The 14,899-nt window shown below is 43.9% G+C and overlaps 1 protein-coding gene across 1 annotated transcript in view; it reads left to right on the top strand.

Annotated features, from left to right (window-relative positions):
- The window catches only part of LOC133141178 (NMDA receptor synaptonuclear signaling and neuronal migration factor-like), a 31,380-nt gene that overhangs the window by 14,795 nt on the left and 1,686 nt on the right, over positions 1–14,899 (top strand). The window contains 9 exon segments of the mRNA XM_061261611.1: positions 1,285–1,353; positions 7,210–7,262; positions 8,130–8,219; positions 8,917–9,044; positions 9,592–9,675; positions 11,021–11,054; positions 11,187–11,257; positions 11,334–11,413; positions 11,654–11,756. Of these exon segments, the coding sequence (XP_061117595.1) occupies positions 1,285–1,353; positions 7,210–7,262; positions 8,130–8,219; positions 8,917–9,044; positions 9,592–9,675; positions 11,021–11,054; positions 11,187–11,257; positions 11,334–11,413; positions 11,654–11,756 (712 nt within the window).

The raw sequence follows: 14,899 nt of genomic DNA, 5'->3' as shown, positions 1-14,899 counted from the left end.
GAGCAAGCACCGCTTCACGCTTCAAAGAGAGTCAATGCTGCTGTGATTCAGGGCCAGCCCGCTGAAAGCGTTTCTACAGTTTTGTGTTTTGTGGAGAATCTTACATAATGGAACATAATAGATACTACGCAGAGAGAGAGCGAGAGAGAGGGGGGGAGAGGGGGAGAGAGAGAGAGAGAGAGAGAGAGGGGGGAGAGGGGGAGAGAGAGAGGGGGGAAGGGGAGGGGGAGAGAGAGAGAGAGAGAGAGAGATGGAGAATATTGAGGGAGGGGGATGGAGAAAGAAAGAGAATGTGGAGGGAGGGAGAGAGCTTTTGTTCTGCTTTCACAATAAACATTTTTTGCTCTTTGCTTATCGACAATATCATAACAAGGGTCAGATGTATTTGGGGAAACTGATTGAGATTTACAGTTATTACATACACAATCAATTTCTTTGTAATGAAATAATACACAGGATAGCTGAAGGTTTAATCTATAATGTACTCATAACCTTTAATTTGGCTCCACACAAACTAGTTCAAGTATGTATTGTTAATTATAATGAAAGGACTGTATTTAACATATGAATAGCATGGCCTACATTTGGAAGAGTTGATACTATTATCTGGCTCAGTACAGACTGTTGTACAGTAGGTGTCATGTACTGTAGTAGTGGCTCCTCTGTAGTACGTACAGTGCTGTTGTCTATGTGCCGTGACTTGTTGACAACTGTATTCTGCATTGAAAATATACAAAAATACAAACAAACACACAGATCTGAATGTACGCAGGCATACATACATGCGTATACTCTCAGAAACACAGCACCCACGCACTTATGCGCACAAGCTTTTGGGCACACACAAACACACACACCCACATACATCACTTTGCTTGGCTTTGTTTAGAGATGACAGTAATTCAAACGCAGGACTCGCACACTAATAAGACATTGAGTTAGACATCATGTGACAGAAAACACTGACAGCTGCTGTGTGTAATTATAAAACCCCCTAACTACTAATATGCACACACACACACACACACACATACACTCACATACCCACCCCACACAGGCACAAGCGAGATGCAGCCAACAGTTGTGTCGTTGTGTCCCATGAGTTCGTAGTCCATCTGTGGTGGATACTAAACACGTATGTCCAAATTCCAACCCACTACCAGTCTTCTACTAACCCAGAACTGGCCACCGTGGCTGCCCCCCCCCCCCCACACACACACACACACTAAGCCGGCCCTCGTCTTGCCCTGCCCCCCCCATTAATGCTGTGACACGTCCCAGCAGGGCCTTCCGCGGCATTGCTGAGAGAAAGCGGAGGAAAAGAGAACAGGAAGCGGCAGCGGTCATGGAGAGGTACTGTGTCCTGGATGTCCTGTCCTGTCATGTGCGCCCCCAAACCCCCCAACCCACCCTCCATCGCCTAACCCCAGCCCGTATTCCCCTCAATGACCTGCCCCCTGTCACACACCGCCATATACATATTTCCAGACACTTCAGTAGTAAATAATCCTTTACTACTTTAAGGTTCGCTCATAATTTCTGTGGCTATTATAATGCTTAATAATTGTTTACAATGAGCAAATAGACAAAGCTATGAGTAAAGAAATATTTATTCTCCTAATGAGAATAATGTAAAAGATACTTGTAAAAAAAATAATAATAACTTCAAAGAAAAAATAAGTATAAGTGTCAAACCGACACTACTTACTTGTTCAATATTTCATATTTCATTCTTCTTCTTTGTTTTAGCGTACTTGCTAAGCTCATCAACGTGGAAACAAACTCATCACTCCCTTGTCAGGAAGGTTATGAAAAGAATAGTTTGCTAACATTTTGCCAAATAAAATACGCCTAACTACCTCAGATGTATTTGACACTGTCACAGTAACCTTATGCAAACTGCAACTGTAACACCGGCTCAATAATACAAAGTTGTTGCCCAGGTTACCAAGATGCCAACACAAGACATTACATACTACAAGTACCATGATCCACCAAGGTACTGAGTTTCCATCCATGTAATCTTTGTGGAAAAGCAACCAAACGTTCTGTTGAAATTACTGAGTGGGCCTGTAAGTATTCTTCAGTATTCTTGGAATATTTGGATACCCAATTGATTGCCTCTTATTTTTACTGTAGCACTGTTTATATAAAGACTCACTTCAGAGATATTTGTAGGAGAATCTGTAATATAAATCAACTTTTTTTACTTATTACTCATTTACACACGTGAATCCAATCAGACGTACATTGACCTTATGGTTGAATAATCGACATGTTTAGACACACACCTACCTACATGCACACACTACCCTCCTCCACCCTGCCCCCACTCTCCCCAACCTGACCCTGCCCCCAGTTTGTGTTTGACCAAACAGTCCAGGTAGTGGACATAATATAAACAAACCAAAGATGGTTGTTGTTGCTGCACAACAAAAGCTTGTCACCCCCTAAAATGATGTCTATGAAGTCTAAATGCACTCAGAAACCAGCTCGTAATGTAGCCAGGCGGCCAATTCAACCACTAAATGTCAGCACTGTCCTAAACTGAGATCCTATATGCAAAGTCCGAACCTGGGCTGCCCAATCCTGTTCCTGGAGATCTACCCTCTTGTAGGATTTCACTCTAAACTTAGCATAGCACGCCTCATTCAACTGCTTCAGATCTCACTGAGCTGCTAATTAGTAGAATCAGGCATGCAGAATTATGGTTGAAATGAAAACCTACAGAACAGTAAATCTCCAGGAACAGAGGGGGCAGTCCTGGTGAGCCAGCTAACTCAGTGAGAGTCTTCTCCTTGAAATTCAAGGGGGTGGGATTTATGTAAACAGGTTTTCCTGATTGGTAAGGGGAAAACTGCTGTGGATGACTTTAAATTGAAGCTTCCCCTCGCAGTTAGAGGTGGCTCACACATATTTATCTCAGTCAAGGGCATGGTTGGCAGCACCAAGCACACGTTGAGGCTGGCTGGAAGAACCAGACCAGCCGTGCAGCCCGTGATCTGCATTGCCGTTTTGTAGTCTCATGCTGCTGTGTACAGAAACTGCAGAAACGTGCATCAGGACATCACATGACCCAGTAGCGTGTCACATGGTCAGCAATGATGTGATTGTGCTATGGACAGGATGCACAGCTTTCAGCATTTTGCGAACATATGAACAGATCTGCAGCAGTATTCTGCAATGTGTTAACATGAAGATTCGCGAAGGCATTCTGCAGTGTGTGGTCCTCTTTAATGGTTCACTCCACTCCTCTCTGTGGGAAATAAGGGTACAATGACTGTATTAGTCGCTATATGACATGACTCATGCGTCTGTAGAAATGCTGTGACTGTATAAATCAGTTTATGCTGGTTCTGTTTTTACTGTGGCAGATGAGGGAGTGTTACACAATGTGTGGTGTTATTCAAGGTTGGTGACAGTGAGAGGAGAGGGGAGGTGGTGGGGGTGGGGGGGATGCAGTCATCTAAGCCTTCAAATTGTGTCTCCTATCAGAAGATTTAGGGTTTAACTATTTAGTATTTCTCAATGTAAATTAAAATCCATTTTGTTTGACTCCATTTCTTTTTGCTCTTCAGTCCATCAGCTGATGAGTTGCTCTTATGCGATGAGGCAGGGAGTACCCTTCTGACTAAAGCCCTCCCTCCCTCCCTCACTGGGTGCTGGTACGGCCAATCAGATGCAGTTCCACAGAGCCACAGCCAGCACTGGCCTGGTCAAGATTTTGCTTTGAACTGTGGGGCTCGTGACTGCGGAAAGGGCCAGTGCTTTGCCTGGTTACGTCATCCAGCAGAACTGGAACATCAGATAGTTCTGAAGCTATCAGTCACTGTCTCCTTGTGCAGCTTAAAGTCTGTGGGGCTGACCTTACAAAGGTGCCTGTGTCCTCAATACTAACAGCGTCCTCAGTATTAGGGAGCGCCAAGCTGTGCTACAACATAGTATCTGAGAGACTTTTTTTTGCAATTATTCTGCAACTATTATTTTATAATTACACAGAGAGCGTGGTAGTAGGTTGGTTTGAATCTTAAGCAATCTTCCCAGTGGTGAGTTCATGTTGTTTGAAGTCCAGTAGACTGTAATATATACAGGGCTGTCACTGCTATCAAGGATCTGTGCTGATACACATTAATGAAGAGCAGGCTGGTGTCTTTTGTGGCTTTTGGTAAATATTACTTAAAAGGGTTATATACATTTTTAATAATAAGTCTTTTTTTTAATGAAAAATTTGTTTCAAAAAACATTTTGTAAGTTGAATATTATTAGACCTTGGTCAGTGTCTGTTGGCGTCACACAAGGATTCATATGATGGAAAAATTATTTTTTTTCCCTTAGTATGCCCTAGTATGTGAGTCTTGCAGCATATCTTGACAAATTATGCCTATTTGCAACATTATGTCAAAAGCAACGTTACAGCTTTTCCAATTTTGTGTGTGTCAAATTTCATTAGCCTTGCTTTGGTCAATCTCTGGGCGACACTTCATAAAGATTAATATGATTGATAAAACTGCTATCTTAACAGCAAAGTACTGTACAAAGACAAGCATAGAAATGGTACATAATGTAAATGATAAAACGGTAAGCGCCGAAATGGCGCGTTACTGACGTCAGACATTCTTATTTGTTTGTACACATAAATTTTTAATGGGAAAAGCCCGCTGGAGACCTGTTTAAAATACAGTATAGAGGGAGCAGAGAGCTCACAAGCTGTGGAGGTACACTTGCATTAGTAATCCAAATGCAGGTTCGTGATGTGCTTCGTGAGGTCAGTTATTTCGTTCTGTCTCCCAGCCTTGCTCTCGTCCCATTTTATCGCCTTTGCTATGGGCAGTAGTTATTTTGGGTAACCTGAGGACATTCTGTATCTCTCTCTCTCTCCCTCTGTTTCTCGCTCTTTCTCTTTCTCTGTCTCTATAGCCCTCGTATCCCGTACTACACACAACAGCTGTTTGATCTTGAAGATAAAGCGTTGCTGTGGTTACAGGATGCTATCCTGTTGTATTAGAGGAACAGAGAGGAGAAAGGGAGAGAATCAAATCAGTTTTTTATATCAATATTGTTCCTCGAGACGACATTATTCATTTCACCAATTATTTAATATTACTGATATTAGTTTTTTTTTCTGCACGGGTGGTGCAGTGGGTAGCACTGCCGCCTCACAGCAAGGAGGTCCTGGGCTCGAATCCCCGTCGGCCGGGGCCTCTCTGTGCGGAGTTTGCATGTTCTCCCCGTGTCTGCGTGGGTTTCCTCCGGGTACTCCGGTTTCCTCCCACAGTCCAAAGACATGCAGGTTAGGCTGATTGGAGAGTCAAAATTGCTCGTGGGTATGAGTGTGTGAGTGAATGGTGTGTGTGCCCTGTGATGGACTGGCGACCTGTCCAGGGTGTATTCCTGCCTTTCGCCCAATGTATGCTGGGATAGGCTCCAGCCCCCCTGCGACCCTGTTCAGGATAAGCGGGTTAAGATAATGGATGGATGGATGGATGAAATATTATATATATATATATCAGTTACATACAAATGTTAAACAGGTAATTAATTAACATTAGAAATTTTAGCTATTGCACACAAGGAATATGTTGTAAGTACATTTCTGCTTGATTGGGTTAATAAGTAAGATGGTAATAACTTACTGGGGAATATCATGTGTTCTGTGACTATTTTAAATTCTTTACATTTACACAAGGCATCTACTAATTACCATGGCAACGAAGGCCATTTATATTTGGAACTTCTGAAATATAGAAAGAATCAAAAAGGAAGAAGGGCTCAGATAGTACCATGCACACACACACACACACATGCGCGCACACACACACACACACACACACACGCACACACATGCGCACACATGGTGGCCAGTTGTCCGGATTTGGGCCGGACAGTCTGACTTTGAATTGAATTGTCCTCCATCTGGTGGGACCAGGACCCTTTGTCCGGTTTTAAAGCAATTGGCTCAGAAATAAGTTACATGAAAAAAAAACAAAAAAAAAAAAACTTCTGACTGGAAAAATGCATCTTTGCAGCAAGCCTGGAAAGGCATCACAATGGGGTCGTAGATCACTTTGTACTTGAAACTCAAGCACTTGAGTTTCACACCAAGTTGCCAAGGCTACGCAAGTGTAGCTGGAGCTGGAGGCCGGCCAATAACCAAGACCAATGTAAGCAAAACAATTTCCAATTTCTAAGGTCATGCTGGTGGCCACCCTAACACACATACACACACACACATTCTCTTATACTTTTAGGTACACATACTGTCTGTACACACATACTCACACACAACACACCAGTTATCCTAACATGAGCAGAAAATAATAATTTGATAAATTTTATAAATGATAAATTGCATTTGATCACAAATAATTTCAGTATTAAGGTAAATTCTTGACAACAATGACATAATACTGTTCTCATTGTACAAAAGACTTTGCAGTTCTTCAGTAAAAATAGGTGCACTCCAGCTGAAGACTATGTGCCTTTGAGTGAAGACAGCGTATACAGAGATACTCTTTGCCACAGCTCATCTTAGAGGCCACAGAGGCCTTTCGATGGCAATAATAATTTCTTATGCTGATTTAATTGGTCTTTGGAATGGAGCTATGTGTTCTCGTATGGAACTGACATTTAGCTATGAATCCTGAGCGTGTGAAGTGACAAATCTGCTCTACGTGGGAGTTAATGAAGTCATAATTCACAAAGTGAACTTAGAGTAGGAAACCGGGTGGGGGTGGACTTGAATGAAGGTTCACAATGCTGGTTGTGGGAATTGCAGCCATAGTACATAGCTTTATGTGTGCTTTTTAATCTGCTGAAACAGTTAGCAGTTTAGGTTTAAGGGTGAGCTCAGCATTCCGTCCGTTCTTACGGGCAAAGCCTGAAGATTCAAAGTTTCCTGTGTCAGGGCTTCCGTCCTCTGGTTCCTTTCCAGGTGCAATAGGGGTTTAACGGTAGGGGCAACTGCTGTGTTAACTTCAAACACTCATCCTCAGGCTGTGCATTTAGCCCTGTTCTGTTCTTTTAACGGATATGAGGAAAAAGAGCTAAAGTATTCTTCTTTCTCCACTCCCTGTCTGTGTCTGGTACTCTTTCTCTCTCTACCAATCTTTCTTACTCCATCTCTCCTTTCCTACGTCTGTCTTTTCTCTATTCCACTCTCTTTCACTTATCCGCATGCCCCCCCTTCTTCTGTACTGTCTTTATCCACAGAAACTTCCGGAAACACCTGAGAATGGTTGGGAGCCGGCGGGTCAAAGTTCAAAGTAAGTCAGACGGCGAACTCGGTGTCATGCTTGGATCCGTGCTCAACCCCATTGGAGCGTGTAGGTTTGTGTGAGCATGCAGGAGTGTGTACGTATGTGTCTGTGTATGTAGCATGTGCATGCGTCCCTGTTTGATCCGCACATGTGCGTTGTGTTGATGTGAGCATGAGGTGTGGTGGTGGGGGAGGGGGTTCTGTGAAAAGAAAACATCCACAGAAATTATTTTCAGTATATTCACTTTTTATTCATGTATTTAGTTTTGTGCAATTAGATGTTCTTTGTCTTGTTTAGATTTAAAAGAAACATGTAAAAACAAAGACAGTTGATCATTATGTACAGTGAGGTCCATAAGTATTTGGACAGTAAAGGGCTGTAATTCCAAAACAGTGCACTCAATGACAGTCTGCGCTTTCATTTGAGGGAATTCATATGTATGAAGTGCATCGTGTAGGAATTACAGCCCTTTAAAATGGTGTTGCTGTCCAAATACTTACGGATCTTACTGTATTGTTACTCGTATAACCACGTACGTTGCGCAATTACACACTGAACACTTGGATTTAATGATGTTTGATGTTGAAGGCAGAGTAATGTTGCTTTTTAAAGGAGAACCCTCCTCCTTCGTTTGTAGCTGAGAGTAGCTGAGCTAGGACAGGACTTGCACAACTATGTTTCTGTCACTAGTACAGAGGAGTTGGAGAGGCAGGAAGCTGTTCTCTTGGGTAGAGTGTGGGGTGTGTGAATGTGCAGTGTGTGTGCGTGCATGTGTGTGTGCAACTGTGGGTGTGTGTGTGTGTGGCTGGAGCCGTGTGTGTGATGCTCTCTCCTGCAACCCCATCCCCAACCCCTGCCCACCTCCCCCACTAGCGTTCGCCGACCGCAGAGCCAAGAGTTTCAGCCGATCCTGGAGTGACCCCACCCCCATCAAGCCTGACTCTCTACACAACTCCCGAGACAGTGAGTGCACACATGCATACACACAGACACACACAGACAGACACAGATGCACACACACACACACGCATGCATACACATACATACATGCAAACATTCGCCTGAATTTCTTTCACAGGCTGTATGACCTCTGACCTCTGTCTCACTCTGTGACAGTCTCTCTTCGTGAACGTCTTCCCGTATGTGTGCGTACTGTATACGAATGTTTATTTTTGTGTGTGTGTGCGTGTGGCTATCTGTGTGTCAGCATGTGGGATTGTCAGTGTCTGCGTCTGTGTATCTGCTTCTGCAATACATGTCCATCTAGTTTTCATCCTTCCGTTTGTCTGTCTTTGTGTTGCCAGCCATGTACAGGAGCTTGGTCATGCGCCTTCTGTTTTGTGTTTCTCAGTGTTTTGTCTTGGTCTCTGTAACCCCTTTCTTCCCTGTGAGAGCAAGGTGTTTCCCTTTCTATTTTAAATCGCAGCCCTCACCTTTTCTCAACCTCCCTCATCCACCCATCTCTCACACCACCATCTGCCCATCTCTCCTTTCCCCCATACCTGCCTCTTTCCACTCACTTCTCCCCTTTGCCTACCTGTCTTTTCCTTTTCTTTCCTCTACCTGTCTCCATCTCTCTCTCTCTCTCTCTCCATCTCTCTCTCTCTCTCTCTCTCTCTCTCTCTCTCTCTCTCTCTCTCTCTCTCTCTCTCTCCTGCAGGTGGGGACCTCCAGGCCTCCTCTGGTACTCTGGACGAGGTGCCTTGTGAGGATGTAGACTGGGAAGAGGAGAGAGAGCTGGAGCGGGCAGCCTGCGAGGGAGATGACTTCATCCCACCCAAAATCATGGTACGGAAGAGCGCCCCCTTCAGGCAGCTCACGCGGTACCCTCCGCCAAAGTCCCGAAAGCCCTGCTTTTATTCTAGCATTTATCGTGGTTGCTAATTCCGATATCTTCGGTAAACAGCCAGGTGCTTAATCTAATTTAAAAGTAGGTGCATTACATCTAAATTCGACTCAAATTTCACACTGAGAAAAATGCTTCATTGAATAAACCTAAAATTTCACTTCAATTTTTCACGCCTATGTGCTTTTAAGGTTTTCTCAATTACATTTTTTGAGGTTTATTCAAATGAACCACATATCTTTCAATACCGAAAAATATATAGGGGTTACAAATTGTAGTAAGGTTTATCCAAGGAAACATTTTTTTTCAGTGCATCTCACAGATAGATAGTTAGATAGCTCTCTGCAGAGTGGGAGTAAGTAGCGCTCAGAGTGTAGTGCACAGCTTGTTAGACACTGCTGAAGTAGGTCACCGCCGCTTTGGCATACTGCGCAGGGTGCGAGGAAACTGAGGAACTGAGGAACTCAACAAACCCTCTCTTTCTCTCAGCTGATCTCTTCCAAGGTCCCGAAGGCAGAGTATGTGCCGACCATAATCCGCCGTGACGATCCCTCCATCATTCCCATCCTCTATGTGAGTCCGCGCTTGGCAGCAGTACACAGCACACACCAGCTGCACCATTATCCTGATGACAGTACACCTCTCTACTGCTCCAATATGCCCACTATCCATCTGTACTACACCGATATCCTGAGCTCAAAGGTGTCCTGAACAATGTACGCCAGGGCTGTGCTGATGTGATGTACACAGTACACAGTTTCTGGGGGGGCTGTGAGATCACGGACCTGGGGGTTCAAACAGGGCTCCAGACTAACTTTTTCAACTGGTAGCGCTGGCGTCACAAACCTTTTCAACTGGTGGCGCAATCACATAAGTGCAACATTTTCATGTGGCGTCACACTGTTAAGTTATTTATATTTCTCAATCACCCCCCCCCCCCCCCCCCAAGAGACATGATAACCTGCTTGTCTGTCATCACAAATCCATCTGTACGCTCTCTAATGCCGTTAGTCAGGCCTAAAAGTGCTTTTAAAAATTAATAGCAAACAGGAACATATGACATCTACAGAAAGTAAAAGTTTCCTGTAGATGTCTGTTTATCTTTATTCATCATTGTTTCTTTGAATTTGTGTGGATTCTATTTTGATTACAGATTGAACCCAACATTAGGCTATTAAATATGCTAATTCCTAATCATACAGATAAATACATTGCAATTGAATTAATGATACAGTGAGAGGCTATCCAATGAGGAGTGTTGCTCAGTTAAAATATTTATGCACTGATTGATTAATTAATTAATTTATCCATTAAGAAATTATTTTGATATCATGCAGTCGTTAGATGAGAACTGCATTTGTTGCTGTATCTGCTGCTTCATTTATGCTACTGGGTACATTGTGTGTGACCTGTGCGACCTTTAAAAAATGATACTTACACTGCCAAGAGTGCAGCTCTCTTTCAGGGGGTCTGCTGTCTCCCTGTCTCCCCCATAATGTGAACCCTGTGGTGTGTTCTCTCTTAACAATGAATGTACTAACTGCTATGGTAATGGGTGAGTCAAACTCGCTCAGACAGGCTCACTCAGGCAATCAATAGTAAAGAAATCGTATGACCCACCGTAGGAATGTTCAAAATTGCTGTATGATTTTACTTCAGGCTGGGGAAACGCATTTGAATATTTACTAGGCTATTGGAAGTACTTCGTTTATGGAAAGATTTTACAACTTTTTATGTTCTTAAGGGGGGTTGAAATCTCAATTAGTGTGGTGAGACCCACCAAAACTCCCCTAACTTGCACCCTGAGTACACTGCATCAACATCCTGAAAACTATAGTGTATTGAGAGTGTTAGCCAGAGACCAGCAATTCCAGCACAGTGCTTATAATTTTCCTGTTTGTCTTTACCGTCTCTCTAGGACCATGAGCATGCCACGTTCGACGATATTCTTGGTGAGTATGAAAAACATAATGTATTTCTGCTCGCTGTGTGAAACTATGCTCATATTTTCAATTGTGTGCTGTTGGCCCAGTGTGACCTGTATTAATACCTGTATGAGTCAACCTCCCTCTCTCTCATTGTAGAGGAGATTGAGAAGAAACTGACTGCGTACAGGAAAGGCTGTAAAATCTGGAGAATGCTTATATTTTGTCAGGTAAGACACACGTCTCACAATGCTGCGTGTGTGTATGTGTGTGTGTAACAAACTAACCTGTCCCTTGGTCCTCCAGGGAGGACCAGGTCACTTGTATCTCCTGAAGAACAAAGTCGCCACATTTGCTAAAGTTGAAAAGGAGGAAGACATGATCAGGTGAGTCATTTCCACTGTTTTTTGCATAACCGAATCTCAACTCAAATTACCTCAGTCTCACACTTTACCTGTCAGCCTCAGTCTCACTCTTTATCTGTTGCCCTTTATATGTCAGCTTGACTATCACTCTGTACCTGTTAGCCTTTACCTTTACCTGTGAGCCTCAGTATCACTTTTTACCTGTTAGCCTTTAGTTTTACCTGCCAGGTCTTATCTGTCAGTCATGTTGTCTGTACACAGTTTCTGGAAGAGGCTGAGCAGGTTCATGAGCGCATTGAACCCTGATGCCAACGTCATCCACATCATGGGTTGCTACGTCCTGGGAAATACCAATGGAGAGAAGGTACCATAGTACTCTGTGTACAATCACCTGCTTTATGCCATGAACCACAACATACTCACTGTGTCACTGCTGCACACTGCCCAATCATTACACTATTATACTAACAGTGCAGTACCCCATTAATCACACTCCCATGCTAACAGTACAGTACCCCATTAATCACACTCCCATTCTAACAGTACAGTACCCCATTAATCACACTCCTACACTAACATTACAGTACCCCATTAATTACACTCCTATACTAACAGTACAGTACCCCATTGATCACACTCCTATACTAACAGTACAGTACCCCATTAATCACAGTCCTATATTAACAGTACAGTACCCCATTGATCACACTCCTATACTAACAGTACAGTACACAATTAATCACACTACTATGCTAATGATACTATACAGTACTGTACACCATTAATCACAGTACCACACAGTGAATACTGTACACTATTAAGCACAGTACTATACCCTCTTAACCACAGTAGTGTTTCCCATGAACCACAGCCTCACGCTGCCAGCACGCACTGCTCTCTTCACCAGATCATAAATTATTCCCCTCCCCCCCTGCTGTGCTCTCTGGGCTCTGTCTGCACACGCTGCTCATGGTGGCACTATTAATCTGCACTCCGCCATATGCCGGCTCTCAGCGCCTTACACCTGCCCGTATTCCCACCCTTATGTTGCGCTCACAGGGTAGCGGTATGCAGTCGTCGGCTAATCGGATATGCCGTGTACGGGGACGGAAAGTTCTGCCTCCTCCAGTGTTTAATAATGTACGCCGCAACCTTCGACAGTCCATATCGGAGGGACAAACCGGACATTGTTTTTTAGAAGGAACATGAGATCCACATGTACTTTTCTTGTCCCAACCTGTCCAGCACAGCTAACAGTAAATTAATAAATCCTCCCTTTCCCCATTCCTGCTTGGAGTGTACCCAATACTTTTTCAAAATAATACACTAACCCACCAAATCACCATAGCAACGTTCCGCATTAAGTTTTTTTTTTAAACATTTGTTTTTTTTTAACTGTCAACATGTGAATGCTGCGTTAGATGGCCATTTTGCTTATCGGCTCTACGGCCTGTTATCGTGTCAGTCTTGGTCAGCTTCCTTGTGTTGCTACCTGCATTAATCAGTGAGAGAGCCTGATCTGAGAGCTGTGGGCTGCTCGGAGTGTGGTCAGTTCTGGCTGAGGACGTGGGCCGCAGTTGTGGAGGGAGGGTGGTTGGAACCGACGGCAGTCTTCTCTGGGACTGACAGGCGGACTCGCATCACACCGCCCCCACTTTGACACTCCACACACAGGGAGTCTCAACTGGACTGGCAGCTGCCTTAGGCTGTAGATATGGCAGAGCTGAAGCAAAACCACAATCAGGCACACACAGGCACTCACACGTACACACAAAACATACACACATACGTGCTCACACACACAAACACAAACAAAAACATACATATGTGCTCACACCCCGACACAGAAACACACACACATATGTGCTTACACCAACACATTATACACACATAAACATACATACAAGCTCCCACAAACACACACACACTCACATATGGGAACACACACACACACACACACACACAGACAGACACACATACATACATACATGTTAACACACACACAGAAGCATACATACACATGCTTGCAAACACGGCACATGCACCCACATTCTCTCTTACACTTGTTAGCATGTTCTACACACTCCTACACCAGAGAGCATACATCTCTCTAAATGAAGCACACGGCCACACGGCGACTAATGCAGCAAGGTTGAGTATGTGCTAGCCGCAGAAGGAGAACGGAAACCCAGGACGTTTTTTTTTCTGGTGCATTTAGCAATTTTTCCCCTCCGCTACCTGTGTGCTCTAGTTACCTCAGCAGGAGCAGAAGAAAACTTCAGTCATCTCGCTATTAATAGCCTGCTAGCTTCACAGTGAGGCACACCCGAAGCCACTGTGTGGCAGATTCTCCTTGACTTTGTCACACAAGGCTCCTCGGCTTCCTCTCCTCCCCGTCTTTCCGTCTAATACACTCATACCATTTACTCCTCCCTCCTTCCTTCTTCTGGGAAAGGAATAATGCGCAGGGAAGCGAAGCCATTAATCATCCCAGATTAATCATAACCGTGTAAACAAACTGTGACGGCTTGGCCGCATCACTCGCTGAGCGTTAAGTATTGGGTACCTGGGATTCTTATGGAGATTCCGTGACCGTCTTTGATTCTTTGTCCCTCTCTCGCACAGAAGGACTTCTCTGCACAGTAATTCAAAGATAGCACAGAGAGGTCCAGGTTAAGGAACAGATTCCTGACCAGAGGTGATAATTGGGACAGAGACATTGGCCTTGAATGAGGGTAATCACTTGAACTGGTTCAGCACAAATCCAACTGCATACACAAATAGATTATTCAGTAGCCATAAAACAGATTCACATTTCAAAGTACTTTTATTAAAGGCCCACATGCATCAGTGTGGAGAGCAATTCCCCCTCCCCCTCCTCCTGAGGTCAGCTCTCTGCGTTAACATTTAGCAACGTCATCCAATAATTCTGCAAAAACATACGTCTTGTCACAGGGGAAATCGTTTTTTCAAACAGCTCGAAGGAATAGCAGTTAGACCCTAAAATATGCATACTTCTACCAATTGTTGTACTTGGATAGGGTTGCGTCTAGCCGCGAGTAGGAGGCTTTTGACCCCCTACTTGGCACAAGGAGAAAAGAAAAATGAAAAAGCGGAGGAAGATGGTGCGGATGCGGAGGGGGCGATGCCAGAAACGGCTGACGTAAGGGAGGTGATGAATCATGCCTGTGTGGAAAATCTGTTAACATGTGTAAGGGGTTGTCAGAGAAATCTCCCTCTTCCCTGTAGCATTTGAGTAATGGTATTTTTCGCCATCTTGAACAAAACCATAAAAAAACTTCTTTCCATTCCTTAGTTGTGGTGAGACATTCTGTCCTTTAGTTCAGTTGGCTGACCTTGACAATTGGTCAATTTTTTGAAGGACACCAGGTGAAGTAGGTTCTTGCTTTGAGGTACCTGAAAAATTTAGCAGCTCACTTGATACATGCCCTTATGATCCCATTCCCTTTTGAACCCAGACTCCTATCCTCCAGTTTATGCCTCTGG

Source organism: Conger conger, chromosome 11 (genome assembly GCF_963514075.1).
Source record: "Conger conger chromosome 11, fConCon1.1, whole genome shotgun sequence".
In the NCBI taxonomy this organism is placed as follows: Eukaryota; Metazoa; Chordata; class Actinopteri; order Anguilliformes; family Congridae; genus Conger; species Conger conger.
The sequence above is the reverse complement of the archived record's forward strand: the minus strand, read 5'-3'. Positions and strand labels throughout refer to the sequence as shown.